Raw genomic sequence first — 15,911 nt, forward strand, 5'->3', positions numbered from 1 at the left:
GGGAAATTGCCTTTAGTTTACCGGGGGGGCTGGTTTCCAATAAGGAGTAAGGAAAATGATCAACCGTAGTTGTTGGATGACACATCTTGGAATTAATTGACTTCTTATCTCTAAAGCACTGGACATATATCCTTGTAAAGCTAAGCAATTTTTCAAAGCATGGTGAGTAGCAAAACCCTCAATTAAAAGATAATAGTAGCCACCAAAATGTGAAGAATAAGAAAAAGAAGAAGACAGGGCTGTAACCTGAATTTGGGGCATTGGAGAAAGTTAAAAGAGGCTTTTGTAGCTCCCACTCATCGATTTCAATGTCACATCCACCTTAGACACAATGAATAAGATTTTCCGCAATATCTCCTATAAGGAAGAATTCACTTTTCTTGAAATGGATTTTATCTACTATATGAATAAAACTTCTGCTCTGTAAATGCTAAGAGCATTGTGTGGTCATCTCACCTTCTTGTCAGCATGAATGGTCCTATAATTAATACACAGTATTAAATATTACTATTTATAAGGATCTATTGCTGGCCACTCAAAAAGGCAACTTTCAGGCATTTAAATAACCATCTACTGATACTTTAATCCCAGTGATTCAATCAAAGAAAAAAGGTAGCAAAGCAAGAAGGGAAGATGCAAGCGCCTCTCAGTAAAATAATAATAATGATAATGATAATAATAGTAATACCTAGAGCAGGCCAGAGCAGGGCTATCATTCCTTTTTTAAGACCATCTCCTTTTACCAATGGCAGAGAGGTGAAGACCACTGGAAACTTAGAAAGAGTGCTCAAGCTTTTCAGGGAAGTGGCTCAGCTAGAGCACGGCATAGCGGATAGAGCAGGGGCCTGGGTGTCAGGAGGTCACGGGCTCTAATCTCAGCCCTGCCATTGTCTGCTGTGTGACCTTAGGCAAGTCATTTCACTTCTCTGTGCCTCAGTTTGCTCATCTGTAGAATGGGAATAGAGAATGTGATCCCCACTTGGGACAGGGACTGTAGTGTCCAACTTGATTTGCCTGTATCCACCCCAGCACCTAGTACAGTGCCTGTCATGTAGTAAGCACTTAACAAATACCCTCATTACTCCTATTATTAGAGAGAGAAGCTGGGGAAGGAACAGAAAGTATAGTTATCCACAGCTTCTTCGTGCCCTGGATTTTGAGATGACATGAGTCCTTTTAACGTCTTTGCTGTTGACAAATACGGAAATGCTTTCAATGAACTCTCTGTTCTTATCTCCCGGGGCCGAATCTTTTTCCCATATCCTCTTCCTTCCAGATAGGAGAAAGACATGGTGTCTATAGAGCGATATAAACCTGCGCCGGTCTATTCAAGGACCATCAGATTTAACCACAAGGTGGGAAGGGCTCCAAGATGAGGCTGCGTTGCCCGGACTCAGCCCAGCTCAGCACTGAACTATCAAAGGGGAAGTGACCAAGATTTATTAGGGGTGAAACAAGTAAGCGTGCGTGGCCAGGGAGCACATTCCTTCAGCAGCTTTAGCTCATTTGGGTTCTTACAACAAAATCAAATTGGCTCAGATGTAATTGGTGATATGCAGCTCCTGACCCTTGCCATTATTTATTTTGTTAATGATGTGCATATAGCTTTAATTCTATTTGTTCTATTTTGACACCAGTCTATATGTTTTGTTTTGTTGCCTGTCTCCCCCTTCTAGACCGTGAGCCCGTTGTTGGGTAGGGACCATCTCTATATGTTGCCGATGTACTTCCCAAGCACTTAGTACAGTGCTCTGCACATAGTAAGCGCTCAATAAATGTGATTGAATGAATAAATGAATTAAAGTACACCATCAACTCTCTCCTAATTCATCCACTCTTTCCTAATAATACAAATGCTACTTATGACATTTATTAACAACTTGCAATGTGCTAAGCCCTGGGTAGGTAGAAGGTTACCAAATCAAACACACTCCCTGCCTCACATGGGGCTTAAAGCAGCGTGGCTTAGTAGAAAGAACCTTGGGCTTGGGAGTCAGAGGTCATGGGTTCTAATCCTGGCTCCACCACATGTCTGCTGTGTGACCTTGGGCAAGTCACTTAACTTCTCTGAGCCTCAGTTCCCTCATCTGTAAAATGGGGATGAAGACTGTGAGCCCCACGTGGGACAATGTGATCACCTTGTATCCCCCCAGAACTTAGAACAGTGCTTTGCACATAGTAAGCACTTAACAAATGTCATTATTATTATTATTATTATTAAAATCCATCTTATCACCATTTTACAGATGAGGGAATGCCTGGAACTTCCTTTCTCTTCAATCTGCCAGGTGACCGCTTTCCCCATGTTCAAAGCCTTCTGAAATCCCCATTTTTATAGTATTTGTTAAGCACTTACTATGTGCAATAATAATTATATTATTTGTTACGCGCTTACCATGTGCCAGGCACTATGCTAAGCACTGGGGTGAACACAAGCAAATTGGGTTGGACACAGTCTCTGTCCCACATAGGGCTCACAGTCTTCATCCCCATTTTGCAGATGAGGTAATTGAGGCACAGAGAAGTGAAGCAACTTGCCCAAGGCCACACAGCAGACAAGTGGCGAAGCCGGGATAAGAACCCATGACCTTCTGACTCCTAGGCAAGTGCTGTAGCCACAAGGCACCGTACTAAATGCAGAGGTAGATACAAGCTAATCAGGTTGGTTACAACCTTTGTCCCATGTGGGGCTCACAGTCAATCTCCATTTACAGAAGAGAAAACTGAAGCTCAGAGAAGTTAAGTGACTCACCCAAGGTCACCCAACAGACGAGTGGCAGAGACAGGATTAGAACCCATGTCCTCTGACTCCCAGGTTCACGCTTTATCCACTAGGCCATGCTGCTTCTCCTCCAAGAAACTTGCCCTGGTGAATTTTTCCTTCTCCCCTGGCGATACCTCCGACTATCACCTCTGCAATGTGGAGCTGTCTCTCTCTGTGCTTATGAATTCACAACAGTCATCATCACCATCCTCATCATCGATGGCATTTATTGAACGCTGACTGTGTGCGGAGCACTGTACTAAGTGCTTGGGAGAGTCCAATGCAACAGCGTTGGTAGACACAGTCCCTGCCCACAACAAACTTACCATATCACTACATAAAGGGAAGAAGCTTGATGTAGCTTGATAAGGGCCTGAGAGTCAGAAGGTTGTGGGTTCTAATCCTAGATTCTCCACTTGTTTGCTGTATGATCTTGGATGAGTCATTTTACTACTCTGCGCCTCAGTTACCTCATCTGTAAAATAAGGATTGAGACTGTGAGCCCCACATGGGACAGGGACTCTGCCCAACCCCGTTTGCTTGCATCTACCCCAGCGCTTAGTAGAGTGCCTGGCTTATAGAAAGGGCCTAACAAATAACACAGTAATTATAAAGACTCAAACACTCTGCTATTTAATCACCAACTCATCTCGTATCCCCTGTGAGATTGTAAATTCCTTGAGAGCAGAAAACAAGTCCCTTAATTCTACTGTACTCTCCCCAAGCACATAGTAAATTGCTCTGTACACATTAGGAGCTCAAACGTACTATTGATTGTAGTACCTTGATTGTACCTTGATTGTACCTTGTACCTTGATTGATCCGCAGTTTTTCATGTTTCTGTTTTGAAGTTTACCACTCGCTTAATCAATCAATCATGTTTATAAAGCACTACCAGTATGCAGGGCACTGTACTAAGTGCTTGGGTACAATATACAGAGTAAAATGCCTCAGTATAACAGAGTTCGTAGGTACATTCCCTGCACAGAACAAGCTTACAGTCCAGAGGGATTTACAGTCTAGAGGTTTAAATAATTATAATATTTTTTTATCTTGCTCTCTGAGGTTTTCCTAACTGCCCTTTGCAGGTATACAGCAATCTACTATTCTTATGTAACTAAAGGATTGGGCTCCCTTTCCTAGCTACATTGACATTCACTAAAATGTAAGGTAATCAAGAAAAGGGATTGCATCTGTTTACACTGTTGTACTCTTCCAAGGGCTTAGTTAGTACAATGCTCTGTGCATATTAAGGGCTCAATAAATACCATTAATTGATTAATTGCTATATTTTGCCCACATTTAGAATAGCTATGGGTTACCACCTGACAATGTTAGTGGTCTTCTTTCATTACATAACAGTTTCCTTAAGTGGCCCTCCTTCATGAAATATTACAATTAAATGTTTATGTTCCCAATTAAGAAGGTCAAAGCATTTTAGTGACTCATCTCATAATAACGATCTTATTGAATCATATCCATACCGATCATGGTGACTGAGATAATAATAATAATAATGGTATTTGTTAAGCACTTACTATGTGCAAAGCACTGTTCTAAGCACTGGGGAGGTTACAAGGTGATCAGGTTGTCCCAAGGGGGGCCCACGGTTTTAATCCCCATTTTGCAGATAAGGTAACTGAGGCACAGAGAAGTTAAGTGACTTGCCCAAAGTCACACAGCTGACAATTGGTGGAGCCGGGATTTGAACCCATGACCTCTGACTCCAAAGCCCGTGCCCTTTCCACTGAGCCATGCTGCCACCACAGCACAAGTGGCGCAAGGAAAGGAAGCCATGGACCTTGACGGATGCTGCCATCTTTCTACACACACTAGAACATGATATTTTATGGGTACTTGCATGTATGTGTCGGTACGTGTGAACAGATTTCCCTTCCAGTCTTTGGGGTTAGGCTCCTGAAAGTCCCAGAAAAACTACAGCTCAAAGCTAGAAGATTCATCAATCAATCAGTGGCATTTATTGAGTGCTTACTATGAGCAGAGCACTGTACTCTTTGCTTGGGAGAGTAAAATAGAGCAGTGCTTCACACATAGTAAGCGCTTAACAAGTAAATGTAATTACATTACTTAAAATGTAATTTATGGAACAGGTAGAGTGAAGGAGCCTGTGGTCACATTGGGTAGAGCTGATTACGTACGTGACAGTCAAATAGAAACATTCTTAGACTGAACCAATGATGATAAATACACCGATAAAGAAACCTGCAATGGGGAAAGACCCTTTTATGTACTGTTATGCTGAGATATAATTCAAGTACAAATTACTCTAGAAAAATTGTAACAATTTCAAGGTTGAAAAACCGTTGTCAACTCTCCTTGCCCTTGTCATGAATTGCTCATTCACTTTTCACGTATAGGTGATTTTTCAAAGCCTTTCTGAAATTGCATCTCCTCCAGGAGGCCTTCCTTGATTAATTCAAAGATTCCCCAGTTGTCACAACCGTCCCACTTCACTTCAGCACTTCAGGACCAACTACACACTTGTTCTCACAACCATCCTGAAAATATTTGTTGCAAAATTGTACTCTCTAAGTGCTTAGTACAGTGCTCTGCACACGGTAAGCACTCGGTAAATATAATTGAATGAATGAACTCATATAAATACCTTATTTATCCTATTTACTGAAGTACTAAGTGATAAATATCCCCACATTTCCTCTTCCCCCTACTTGTTAATGTACGTTGCCCAAGCTAGATTTTAATTCGTTCATTCAATCATATTTATTGAGTGATTACTTTGTGCAGAGCGCTGTAATAAGAATTTGGAAAGTACAATTCAGCAACAAATTGAGCCAATCCCTACCCAACAACGCGTCTAATACCTCCATTGTAATCTCCCAAGTGCTCGGACTGCAGAGAGTAGGCTCTCCAAAATAGTATTGATTGCTTCATTAGTAAGAGCAAAAATCACAATAAAATTGGGAAAAGAGTTAAATGTCCTGCAACTAGATCTTAATGGGGTGAGACACAAGATGAAACTGAGCTCGACACTGTATACTTATTTGTAGATTTATATTTGTGTAAATATGTGTCTGTGTGTGTGTGTATGCTTAGTTCTCCTGCATATGCAAAGAATGCACCACTGATTGTGAGGTTCATCCATGAATGCATTTGTTGCTCCTCCCTCTCCCCATCCCCAAGCCTTACCTCTTTCCCCTCCCCACAGCACCTGTATATATGTTTGTACATATTTATTCTATTTATTTTATTATGTCAATATGTTTTGTTTTGTCGTCTGACTCCCCCTTCTAGACTGTGAACCCGCTGTTGGGTAGGGACCGTCTCTGTATGTTGCCAACTTGTACTTCCCAAGCGCTAAGTACAGTGCTGTGCACACAGTAAGCGCTCAATAAATGCAATTGAATGAATGAATCAGTGAATGGAAAGATCCACAATTCCAGACACATTGGACCCACAAAAGGTTGACCCTTGTTGTGTTGCTATGACTAATGTTTGCAGTGCCTGGAATTGCTTTCTCTTTTGCCTCCTTGCCTCTTGCTCCTAAGGAAACTTTTATTTGAAGAGAGTCACCCCCTTCTTCATGGCAGTGTGCCTTGCTGATCTTTTCTCATCAGCGGACTCCCAGTCTCAAGCTGGGATGCAGCATTGTCTGAGGATTTGTTCTATCATGTCCTTAAAATGTTTCCCCTGCCCTCTGTGTTTCAATTTGCCGATTCCAGCTCTCCATACAAGCAGCCCTTTGGAGATTCAGCTGTCACTCATTCTCTTCACATGTTCCACCCAGCGTAGCTGTGATAAGGTGAACTTTGCTTCGGTGCTAGAGGAATTCCAGAGCGCCACGATTCGTGATCTTGTCTTGCCATCTGATATTGCACGTGGCCCCAAAATGACGCTGATTGAACTCCTCATGGAGCAGGATAAGGCGTATGTGTACGATCCAACTCCGTAGCCAGAGGGAAGATGGGGGCAGTTTTACATTTAGTTTGATCTGGAGCCCAATTCCACACAGCCACCACTCAGTCTGCTGGCCTCCCAAAGGATGGGCTGACCTCGATTTTGTCTTCTACCCACTCTATTGTACTCTCCCGAGTGCCTAGTACTGTGCTTGGCACAGAATGAGCATTTTATAAATAACATTGATTGCCCGGTTACTTCCTCTTTTCTATCAGTGAGTTATCTATCTGTTTGCTGCCTAGGTAACAGCTCTGTGTTTCTAGCATGAAGCTGTAGAATCGACGTTCCCAGCTGATCCTCACGAGGAGAGTGCTAGAGCTTGAGAACAAGAAAAGCCTGCAGCGATGTAAAACACCATGATGGCAAGAGATAACACGGCTGCTGGCTGTCTGGTGTGTAACCACGATAAACCATGGTTACTCAGAACTATAGACTATATACTCAAAACGATACCCCACTTCTCCGTACATCAAATATAGATATTTAAAACTGGTTGGTGAAGGAAAACTGAGCAAAATAGAGAATGGTTTCTGGCTCCCTAGGTCCACTCTGTTGTGGTAAGCATATGTGTACATATCTATTCTATTTATTTTATTTTGTTAATATGTTTGGTTTTGTTCTCTGTCTCCCCCTTCTAGACTGTGAGCCCACTGTTAGGTAGGGACTGTCTCTATATGTTGCCAACTTGTACTTCCCAAGCGCTTAGTACAGTGTTCTGCACACAGTAAGCGCTCAATAAATATGATTGACAGGATGTGTAGGAGTGGATTTTCCAATAATAATAACTGTAGTATTTGTTAAGTGGTTACTATATGCCAAGCACTGTATTAAATGCTGGGGTAGATACAATACAACCAGGTCCCACATGAGGCTTCCAGTCAAGTAGGAGGGAGAACAGGGATGGACTCCCCATTTTGCAGATGGGGGAATGAAGTTAAGTGACTTGCCCAAGGCCACACAGCAGAAAAGTGGCAGAGCCGCAATTAGAACCCAGGTGCTATGGCTGCAGTAGCATCGATGCTGGAGTTTTCCTCCCCCTGTAGCTGCCGATGTGTTTCTTCTGAGCCTCCCTTTGGAGTATAGAAATCCAGAGGTCACCAAGAAGTAGAGCACAGAAGCCAAAGCTTGCCCCTCAGTCTTCTTGTGTACAAGATCCCTGCCAGAAGTGGAGCAGTAACAAGAGCAGGGAAGAGACTAAACCAAAAACCATGTACTGTCTTCCATCACGGTGGGCAATAAGGTGGCAGCAGTGGGAGTTGGACGATCTCTCTTCCTCAGTTCTGACACAGGTATTCCATTTATTCCTGGATTTTGGGCAGAGGCACAATTATTTTTAGAGCCAGAAGCAGTAGAGAAAGTTAGTTGAAACTCATCCTCGCTCCAGTTGCAGTTGCTCTGCTAGATGACGGAGACTTCAACATCGTTCCAGTATTTCTGTTTGTGTAAATGTGGCTTTGTGGGCAAGAGGGTGTGTCTCTAACTGAGTTGGTGTCCCTGTGAGTGTGTGTGTTTGTTTGTCCCTGAGTGATTTGGTGATATGCAGAAACTCCTCACCCTGGGCTTCAAGGCTCTCTATCACCTCGCCCCCTCCTACCTCACCTCCCTTCTCTCCTTCTACTGCCCAGCCCACAACCTCCGCTCCTCCACCGCTAATCTCCTCACTGTACCTCGTTCTCGCCTGTCCCGCCGTCGACCCCCGGCCCACGTCATCCCCCGGGCCTGGAATGCCCTCCCTCTGCCCCTCCGCCAAGCTAGCTCTCTTCCTCCCTTCAAGGCCCTGCTGAGAGCTCACCTCCTCCAGGAGGCCTTCCCAGACTGAGCCCCTTCCCTCCTCTCCCCCTCGTCCCCCTCTCCATCCCCCCATCTTACCTCCTTCCCTTCCCCACAGCACCTGTATATATGTATATATGGTTGTACATATTTATTACTCTATTTATTTATTTATTTATTTATTTTACTTGTACATTTCTATCCTATTTATTTTATTTTGTTGGTATGTTTGGTTCTGTTCTCTGTCTCCCCCTTTTAGACTGTGAGCCCACTGTTGGGTAGGGACTGTCTCTATGTGTTGCCAATTTGTACTTCCCAAGCGCTTAGTACAGTGCTCTGCACATAGTAAGCGCTCAATAAATACGATTGATTGATTGATTGATTGATTGATTGATATGCACAGTGGGACTACCAAAAAGCAACATGGGTATGTGGAAAGACCACAGTCCTAGGAGTCAGAGGTCCTGAATTCTAATTCTGGCTCCTCCACTTGTCAGCTGTGTGACCTTGGGCAAGTCACTTAACTTCTCCTTGCCTCAGTTTCCTCATCTGTAAAATGAGGATTACATCTTCCTCCCTTCAACTTGGACTTTGCGCCCCATATGGGACAGGGACTGTGTCCAACCTGATAGACTTCTATCTTGTATCTGAGAAGCAGCGTGGCTCAGTGGAAACAGCATGGGCTTTGGAGTCAGGGGTCATGGGTTCAAATCCTAGCTCTGCCAATTGCCAGTTGTGTGACTTTAGGCAAGTCACTTCACTTCTCTGTGCCTCAGTTCCCTCATCTGTAAAATGGGGATTAAGACTGTGAGCCCCCCGTGGGACAACCTAATCTGACAACCTGTACCCTCCCCAGCGCTTACAACAGTGCTTTGCACATAGTACATGCTTAATAAATGCCATCATTATTATTATTATTATTATTACCCCAGCATTCAGATCAGTGCTTGCCTCAAAGTGAGGACTTAAGAAATACCAAAAAAAATTACAGAAATTGTAATGTATGGGCTCAGAGTGAAACGTTTCCTGGGTCCTTCACTTCTCAAGAGTCCTGTACTTTGGACAAATTGGGAAGAGTCAAAGATGACACACCCTACCTTCAAATGAAAAAGTCATTTATCCAAAATAATCTCTGATTCTTATCCCTAGCTATAAATGTAAAGCTGATCTTATCCAAGCTAGTCCTAACTCTAATTATACCTAGTTAGAGAGTAAGTACATTAATCAGTTTGTCAGTGGCTAATTTTGTTCACAACAGAATGTCAATTCTCAATTTGTGGAGATTCTTAGTTATTAGGCACTTCAATTTTGGTAATGTATTACCTTGTTAGACAGTTGGTAGAAAAGATGTTCTTGGTCTATGTGTAGGCTTAAAGTGAGCCATGGCACTTTTCAGGAGCAAACTTGGATCTTTCTCTTGTAAGGAAATGCTTCTCCTAACTTGTTATGGAACTGGTTTGATTAATTTTTATACTTTAGGGAATAAGGTGATAGCTGGTCTTGTTTTTCTCTGTGACTTTTGGGAAAAAGGTTATGTAACATCTGAAGGTGGGTGCCCAATTCCCAACAATGGTAGTGGAAAACCACATATTTACCCCTTAGAGAAAAGTTCACATTGTGGGTGGAATGCCAAAAGTAAAATGTTACTCTTTTTTCTTTTAGCAGTCTTAGCTACACTGGAATTTTTTGGTGTGCCTCACCCTATAATTTATAGCAAGACAAGGCAAAGCTTCAACAGTGTATGACCACTCAAGTACACCACTTTAATAACAATAGAGTTGTTTCAGTGGCTTGTCTCTAAATAGTGAAAAAGAACACTGTAAGTAACCATTTGTGGTAGGTTGATCATATAATATTTATCATTTGCCACAGGCTTGGATGTCTGAGATCAGCAGGGTGTGGCTACTCTTGGGGCTAGCCACGAACACTAGTGGCCTCAACTCAGAGACAGTTCTCTGATTCTAGAATTTGTTCTTCCTGTGGTCAGACAAAGCCTAAGTTTATTGACCTTCAAGTCACATAGGAGGCCCATCTGTTTACTCAATATTTTGCCTTTTGGGAAGGAATGCCTGCAGTGACTTAAGACAGTGGTTATGGAGCGTTCAGAATGATTTGATTGACAGAGTTTGTATTTTTCTTAAATCTTGGATATACACAAGAGGATGACTTCTTGTGCATTGAATAGAAGCTTTTAAGAGGGAAGAATATATTTTGGATAGCAAGATAACATTCAGCGTGGCATAGTGGATAGAGCAGAGCCCTGGAAATAAAAAAGTTATGGGTTTTAAACCCAGCTCCGCCACTTGTCTGTTGTGTGAATTTGGGCAGGTCACTTCACTTTTCTGTGCCTCAGTTTCCTCATTATAAAATGGGGATTGAGATTGTGAGCCCCACATGGGACAGGGACTCTGCCCAACCCAATTTGCTTGTATAAGTGCTTAAACAAATACCATCATTATCTTCTAGACTGTAAGCCCGGTGTGGGCAGGGATTGTCTCTCATTGCTCAACTGTGCTTTCCAAACACTTAGTACAGTGCTCTGAACACAGTAAGTGCCCAATAAATACAACTGAATGAACTGAATGAGTGATTTCAACAGTGAGTCCCCATCCAAAAATGTGGTGACACAGACAGTCTAGATGGAAGCAGCATGGCCTAGTGAAAAGCGCACAGGAGTGGGAGACAGAGGATCTGGGTTCTAATGTTGGATCTGCCACTTCTGCTGTATGATCTTGGGCAAGTTACTTAACTTCTCTGGGCCTCAGTGTCCTCATCTGTAAGATGGGGCTTCAATAGCTGTTCTTCCTCCTACTTTAACTGGGAGCCTCAGGGGGGAAAGTGACTATCCAGCCTGATTAACTTGTATCTTTTCCAGTGCTTAGAACAGTGCTTGGCACATAGTAAGTGCTAAACAAATACTACTACTACTATAAGAATAATAATACTTCCCAATATTAAGCATTGACTCAGCCCAGTTAAAAATTCTGGGTATGAAAATATGACAGAATGGCAGAGAGGGCATGTTCCAATCCACATCCACAGAGTACCTCAAGAGATGAACTTGGGGCCAGAGCTGATGTATGGAATTTTTTTTTTCCCAATGCCGCTTCAACTGGTGCCAGTGCATGCACAACTAGTGGGGATTGTTTCATGTCATCTGACTGCTTTTGCCCAGAATTTGCAGCCTCCCGGAGCTCACCTGTTGACACATATAAACACCTTGGAATGCTTATGCTTTTTAAATGCCTTGTAATTGGAGACGAAAGGATAAGCACAGAATTTTAGAATTTTCTTGATCCAGTCAGCAGCTCATAACTAGCAAGCCCATACATTAGCTACTGGCAGCACGTGAGAACAGAGCTCTTACTCCAGAAACCTAAAATGGTCAAAGTACTAAATTCCAATCTATTTTTAAAATCATTTGTCAAGAAGTGATTGAAAGAAAATCTCAATAGACTGTAGAGACACTCTTCGTTGCTGCTGAAGAAACAACAGCATAAACTTGCCTGGAATACACAAGAGTTCTCCCATTGGCTGACTTTTTTTTATGTTCACTAAACAGATCATCTTCAGCCAGCTATTAAACCAAATCTTAAGAATCTGTCTTGAGTACGTTAAAAAAGCTTCAACATTCTAATGGGTTTTTTTTTTTGCTTTACTTATTAAACGTGTGTGAAACTATCAGCTCTGTTTTTTACTCAGTAGAAAAAAAAACAAAAAAAGAAGTTCAGGTATCTAGTTGTGTGAGCTCACTGGATTACAGAGTGCTCTTAATTGACTGACCAGTACTGGTCTCAATTAAAATACCCTAGTAGGGTCCTAAATGCATTTTCCCTTTTGTTGTATTGACTTAGATAACATTTACTTCTCATTTTTAGAAAAAGTAGACTATTTTTATGAGTGTGCTGGCAATCTGCTGCTATGATCGGGCCTCACTTTGAGGACAGTTAAAAGTATATGTGCCTTTCACAGGAAGACTGAAACAATCCCCAGAGGAGTGTGAATTTAAAGAGCCAGCAGATAACTATTAATATTATTTCCCTAAAGCTTGGTGAAAGTAATTGTTTTTCCCTCAGCAAAGTGAATATACTTGATACTTATGTTTGCAGTCCTTCCCCTTTGCACGCACAAAGACTGCAGCTGTAGTAAACAACTCTTCACCAAGAGTTGAGAAGGTCAAGGTCTTTAACGCTGTACCAATATCAGTTTTCTCCCAAAATGACATTTCATTTGTTGAAATGAAATCTTCTTTTTTTTTTTTTACTAAGGGAACAGTCATTACGGTCTTTCCTAGTCAAGGAAATGAACAAAATCTTACAACAAATATGTTTAATTGTCTTAGTTTACTTTTTAGTGGACACATAACACTCATATAAACATTTCCTCTTTTGATTAGTGTCTTTCCTGTATATACCAAATGACTATTTTTAATGGGATTGTTTTAGTACTAATGTGAAACATTAAAATGCATTGCTGTTTCTCTAGCTACACATTAATAAAAAAAGATATCGATTCAAACATATGCAGTATGCAGCCTCCTGTAATTAACACAAATTTACCCCTTCACTCTTATGCCCTAATCGGACCATTTTCAATTCATTTAGAACTTAATGTTCATCATTCTTCCAAGACCTGTTGCATATTTTTAGCGAAAGGAAAAGAGATTGAGCTTCTTATGGAGTTCGCCGGCACAAAGAATGGAAGAAGGCAACCAAAACAATGTTTTTACCCTTCAACATCCTATCCTCACTGTACATCTTCAACTGAATTTTGCCATTGAAAAGAAATGCCTTCACTCTAATTTCAATGCCTAAAAATGGTAAACCGTATGTGAAGAAGGTGTTGGTCACTTGTTATAAAATATCAAGTCTAAGAAATATTTCTCACTCCATGGGCTACGCCCACTCTTTCAAAGTGACCACTCCTACTCACATCAGATGCTTCTATGTCTCGCTGCTCGCCATGATCCACAATTTCATATCAGAGCATTTCCTCCGCTAAACAGTTCTATCATCCAGTCAGAAGAGGGGATGGAATAGTCTAGGTGGATTTTCTGGATGACGTTCATTTGATTGGCAGATGTCTGCCGAAACCTTTGGATGCACATGCACAAAATGTAAATAGAGCCATTCCTTTTCTCGACATTACAATGAAGCAGACAGTGTTAAGGCTGATGGAAAAAGGAAAAAAAAAATGTCACACAGATGCATTAGGAAGCCTGGTAAGTCCCTAGAATTGTTTTAAAGCTATCTATATGGAATGGTTCTTTAACCTTCTGAACAGTTAAAATTCAAATGACTGACAATACCAATGCAGAGCGTCTAACCCGATTACACATTCCACCAAACTAATATTTCCACTTCAACACGGTCAGCTTTAATCGGCTGAATTATAGCTGTTAACTATGAAAGTATTGCAGCACGGCATGCTCCGAGTAGCGGGTGGGAGTAGGGAGACCACAAAGAAACGTAACAAAGGAATCAGGACTTTTTGGCAGCGCTCACCAAAAACAAGTTATCCAACGAACTGTTGAGTTTTCCCAGCCCCCTCCCCAAAACCAAGGTAAGAGTTGGCGGAAAGTTCCGCTGGGCCTTCCCCTTGACCAAAGTGGGATGGATTCTTCCTTCAGGGGAGCTTCATCCCCAAATGTCACCGGGGGTCAACACTTCACAGCTATCTTAGAGAGGATTTTCACGAGTGGGTTGAAACACGAAGTTCTGCCTTGACAACTCTAAGCTAGTCCATCTTAAGGGAAAATAAGAGCCCTGGGCCGCTTCGGGGCCACTTCCATGAACTCTGCACCATAGCAAGTGACAGTTACACATCATTACAACCAGAGACAATAATGAATGTAGCAGTTGGACCGCTCATAATGCCAGTGGTGTCATCTCCACTTCAACCCCTTCTCTTCCCTCCCACCCCTCGACCTCTTCAACACACCCCACTCACCCTGCTGTGGCACGGTCCCGTACCAAATAAATAAACAAAAAATAATGAGGGAAAACTATTTCAGCGAGCTCCGAAATCGAGTCATGACGTTTTCCTTTTAATCCGTGACAACTATCGGGCAAATGGAGCGACCAGGAAGCTGGGAGTTGAAACGCATCTGATTAATGCACATTAGTTGTTAAGTTTTTCTTTCCAAAGAAAAAAGAAAAGCGCACCCACGCGATCCATGGCCAGATCATTAAGCCTGATAGAATTGCTTTGCCATCGCGTCCCTCTATGCCTTGCCCTCTCCCCACCCCGTCTCCTAACACTTTACCCGCTTAAGAAGCCAGCCCCAACAAAATGATTTAACTTGAGCAGATGACGGGAGAGGGGGGGAATCATAATAATAATAATTTTTAAAAGCATGTTATGAGAATTCGGACTGATGTCGGATGGCAAAAAAAGAAAAAGGAAAAGCAAAAGGTTTATTTATTGGGAAAAGGAATAGGCACAGACCTGAACAGAAGCTGCAGAGCAGGAGAAATTGCTTTCTTTCCCTTATACAGAGCCACCGCTCTTTCTTTCACTCCCTCCCTCTCTCCTTTTCACACACAGACACACACACACATGAGACCCACAGACTCCTTCACACGCGCACACACACACACACACACACACAGAGGTCTCTCTCAGCTGCTCTATGCAGTTCTCAGGAAATGAATGGGGGGCGGGGAGGGGAGGGGGGCAACAGAGAGAACTGTGGTACTTGCAAATGACTTACCCGGATCACATGATGAGCTAAATGTAGGGTGGGCCGGTGGGTGGAGGCTTCCGAAACAAGAGAGGGACAGAAGCTAGCCTGGGGAATCTGAGCCTGAGCGGGGGCCCGCATCAAATGACACTGGGGCCCGGGCGAGGGGGTTCGCGAGCCGGTGGGCGCTTCTCCTCTCCTCTCCTCTCCTCTGTCCTCTCCCCTCTTCTCCTCTCCCCTGTCCCCTCCTCTCACCTGTCCTCTCTTCTCTCCTCTCCTCTTTCCTTTCCTTTCCCCTGTCCTCTCCTCTCCCCTATCTTCTCCCCTCCCCTGAGCTCTCTCCTCTCCTCTCCTCTTTCTTTTCCTCTCCCCTGTCCTCTCCTCTCCCCTATCTTCTCCTCTCCCCTTTCCTCTCCCCTGTCCTCTCCTCTCCCCTATCTTCTCCCCTCCCCTGTCCTCTCTTCTCTCCTCTCCTCTTTCCTTTCCTCTCCCCTGTCCTCTCCTCTCCCCTATCTTCTCCTCTCCCCTTTCCTCTCCCCTGTCCTCTCCTCTCCCCTATCTTCTCCTCTCCCCTTCCTCTCCTCTCCCCTATCTTCTCCTCTCCCCGTCCTCTCTTCTCTCCTCTCCTTTTCCCTTTCCTCTCCCCGGTCCTGTCCTCTCCCCTATCTTCTCCTCTCCCCTGTCATCCCTTCTCCTCTCCCTTGCCCCCCTCCTCTCCCCCGTCCTCTCCTCTCCCCTGTCTTCTCCTCTCCCCTGTCC

The 15,911-nt window shown here is 43.1% G+C and overlaps 1 protein-coding gene across 5 annotated transcripts in view; it reads right to left on the reverse strand.

Moving 5' to 3' along the window:
• KLF12 (Kruppel like factor 12) overlaps window positions 1-15,305 on the reverse strand; it is a 491,848-nt gene extending 476,543 nt beyond the window's left edge. For 2 of the 5 annotated variants that reach the window (XM_038765824.1, XM_038765808.1), the window contains exon 1: window positions 15,183-15,249. Coding sequence is in view for 1 of the 5 variants with exons in the window: in XM_038765801.1 (XP_038621729.1) it covers window positions 15,183-15,293 (111 nt within the window). In the remaining 4 variants the exon portion in view is untranslated. Of the gene's footprint in view, window positions 1-14,917; window positions 15,052-15,182 lie in introns of those variants that run through there. The other 3 variants (XM_038765831.1, XM_038765816.1, XM_038765801.1) reach the window with 2 other exon arrangements.
• Window positions 15,306-15,911: the final 606 nt, after the last annotated feature.

This window comes from Tachyglossus aculeatus, chromosome 2 (assembly GCF_015852505.1).
Source record: "Tachyglossus aculeatus isolate mTacAcu1 chromosome 2, mTacAcu1.pri, whole genome shotgun sequence".
Taxonomy (NCBI): Eukaryota; Metazoa; Chordata; class Mammalia; order Monotremata; family Tachyglossidae; genus Tachyglossus; species Tachyglossus aculeatus.